The sequence below is a fragment of the Cryptomeria japonica genome, chromosome 4 (assembly GCF_030272615.1).
Source record: "Cryptomeria japonica chromosome 4, Sugi_1.0, whole genome shotgun sequence".
In the NCBI taxonomy this organism is placed as follows: domain Eukaryota; kingdom Viridiplantae; phylum Streptophyta; class Pinopsida; order Cupressales; family Cupressaceae; genus Cryptomeria; species Cryptomeria japonica.
Genome location: NC_081408.1, coordinates 455,995,018 through 455,997,362, shown reverse-complemented (window position 1 = coordinate 455,997,362; position 2,345 = coordinate 455,995,018). Strand labels below are relative to the sequence as shown.

At 40.5% G+C, this 2,345-nt stretch overlaps 1 protein-coding gene across 1 annotated transcript; it reads left to right on the top strand.

The window, feature by feature from the left end:
* The first annotated feature begins 239 nt into the window (after nt 1-239).
* LOC131077375 (polyubiquitin) lies at nt 240-1,484 on the top strand. The gene has a single exon (XM_058014862.2). The coding sequence runs from the start codon at nt 489-491 to the stop codon at nt 1,404-1,406; it is 918 nt and encodes a 305-aa protein (XP_057870845.1). The 5' UTR covers nt 240-488; the 3' UTR covers nt 1,407-1,484.
* Nucleotides 1,485-2,345: the final 861 nt, after the last annotated feature.

The window sequence follows — 2,345 nt, the reverse complement described above, 5'->3', positions numbered from 1 at the left end:
AAAATTGTGTAAGTACGGCCATACAACCATCAAATTTAGAACGTTCTGAACTCCATGGGGTAACGCTGCGGGAGCAAACCCCGGATTTGTATGATGAGTGGTTTACGCAAACCCGTATATATTATTATTATTTAATCACGATTCCATAACGAGGGGTAGGTGCACTGTTGGGACTCGAACAAACAACCTCATTCATATTATATTATATTATATATTTGATTTCTAGAAATCTTGTCAATTTCACCAGAACGTTCTGGATTGGATCCGAAGCAACACCGCCGGCTGGAGAAACTACGCGATGGTTTACAAACAGTCATCGATGTAGAGACTATAAATAGGGTTCCGGGGTCATTCTATTCACATCTTGACATTGGTTTTTATTGAACAAGGCTGAATAGATTTCAAAGAAGGGCGCATATTTTTTTGATTTCATCTCTGAAAGGGCTCCAATTTGTAGATTTTGTGTTAAAAGAAACAAGGAATAGACGATGCAGATATTCGTGAAGACATTGACAGGCAAGACCATTACTCTTGAGGTGGAAAGCTCTGATACCATCGACAATGTCAAGGCCAAAATTCAAGACAAGGAAGGGATTCCCCCAGACCAGCAGCGTCTGATCTTTGCCGGTAAACAATTGGAAGACGGCAGAACCCTTGCTGATTACAACATCCAGAAGGAGTCAACCCTTCACCTGGTCCTCCGTCTCAGGGGAGGAATGCAAATATTTGTCAAAACCCTAACGGGCAAGACCATTACTCTGGAGGTGGAGAGCTCCGACACAATCGACAATGTCAAGGCAAAGATTCAAGACAAGGAAGGAATCCCCCCCGATCAACAGCGCCTGATCTTTGCCGGTAAACAGCTTGAGGACGGTCGAACCCTTGCCGACTACAATATCCAGAAGGAGTCCACCCTTCACCTTGTGCTTCGTCTGAGGGGAGGAATGCAGATCTTTGTTAAGACATTGACAGGCAAGACCATTACTCTGGAGGTCGAAAGCTCTGACACCATTGACAATGTAAAAGCTAAGATTCAAGACAAGGAAGGAATTCCCCCAGATCAGCAGCGTCTGATCTTTGCCGGTAAACAGCTGGAAGACGGCAGAACCCTAGCCGACTACAACATCCAGAAGGAATCCACCCTTCACCTTGTGCTTCGCCTGCGCGGTGGTATGCAGATCTTTGTGAAAACCCTGACCGGCAAAACTATCACTTTGGAAGTGGAGAGTTCTGACACGATTGACAATGTGAAGGCGAAGATCCAAGACAAGGAGGGCATTCCTCCCGATCAACAGCGCCTCATTTTCGCTGGGAAGCAACTGGAGGACGGCCGAACTTTGGCCGATTACAACATACAGAAGGAATCCACGCTTCACCTCGTTCTGCGCCTACGTGGAGGGTTTTAAGTTTTCTGTAGAATTCGCAACTCTGATATATGTATTCAAATTTCTTATTTAAATAAATAAATAAATCTATATTTCCTATGCCATTTGACTCTGCTTTTCAAAATGACAAATTAAAAATATAGATTTATTAAGTCTGGATTTCCAGGTATATAGAAGTGCGGAATCTAAGTCTCTTTCGATTGATATTTTCTCAGTAAAATATTTTCCTAGATCATGTAGAATTTTTTTACATACGGATAAATCCAGGAAAATTACACAAAATTACAACACAATATGATTAATTAAATAAGACAGTTTTTAATTCACACTACATTTCATAAACAAGCGTAAGCCAGAATACAGAAACATGCACATGAGGTACATCAACGCATAGGCAAGTTAGATCTATAATAAGGTAGCACAATAAGCTCATACCATACCCTGGTAATGTTATCGATTTGGATATTGAATTCCAAAAGCTTTGCTTTTCTTGACATAGGAAGAGCGGACCATCAGTCAATGGGTTGTGCAGATGCTGGGCGTCCACATTACATGAAGATTGTTGGATACCAAGAACAAGAGGCAAAGTTCAAGAAGGCTGCAATGACACTATATTTATCTCTTATCATCTGTTAATTCTAAATATATGTATTAAATAGAGTGTATTAAAACTATAATACAGAAATATCAGACACAACCTTTTAAGCCAAATGAATTTTGTGCAAGTATGAGTAGCTATCATGTATTCTTTTTTTAGTGGATAAAGCGACTACCATCTATGTTTACTTATCCAACAAGAGCTCTGTTAGAGCTGGAGTCCCTGCCTATTGCAAAAAAACAGCAGGAAATTGACAATGCTGATTTGTAGTGGTATGAAGTGTATTGGGTTCGATTCAAAAATGAGGAGGCTGGTGACAGAGGAATCAAAGTGCACCTTATTCTTAAATTAAAAACTGTTAA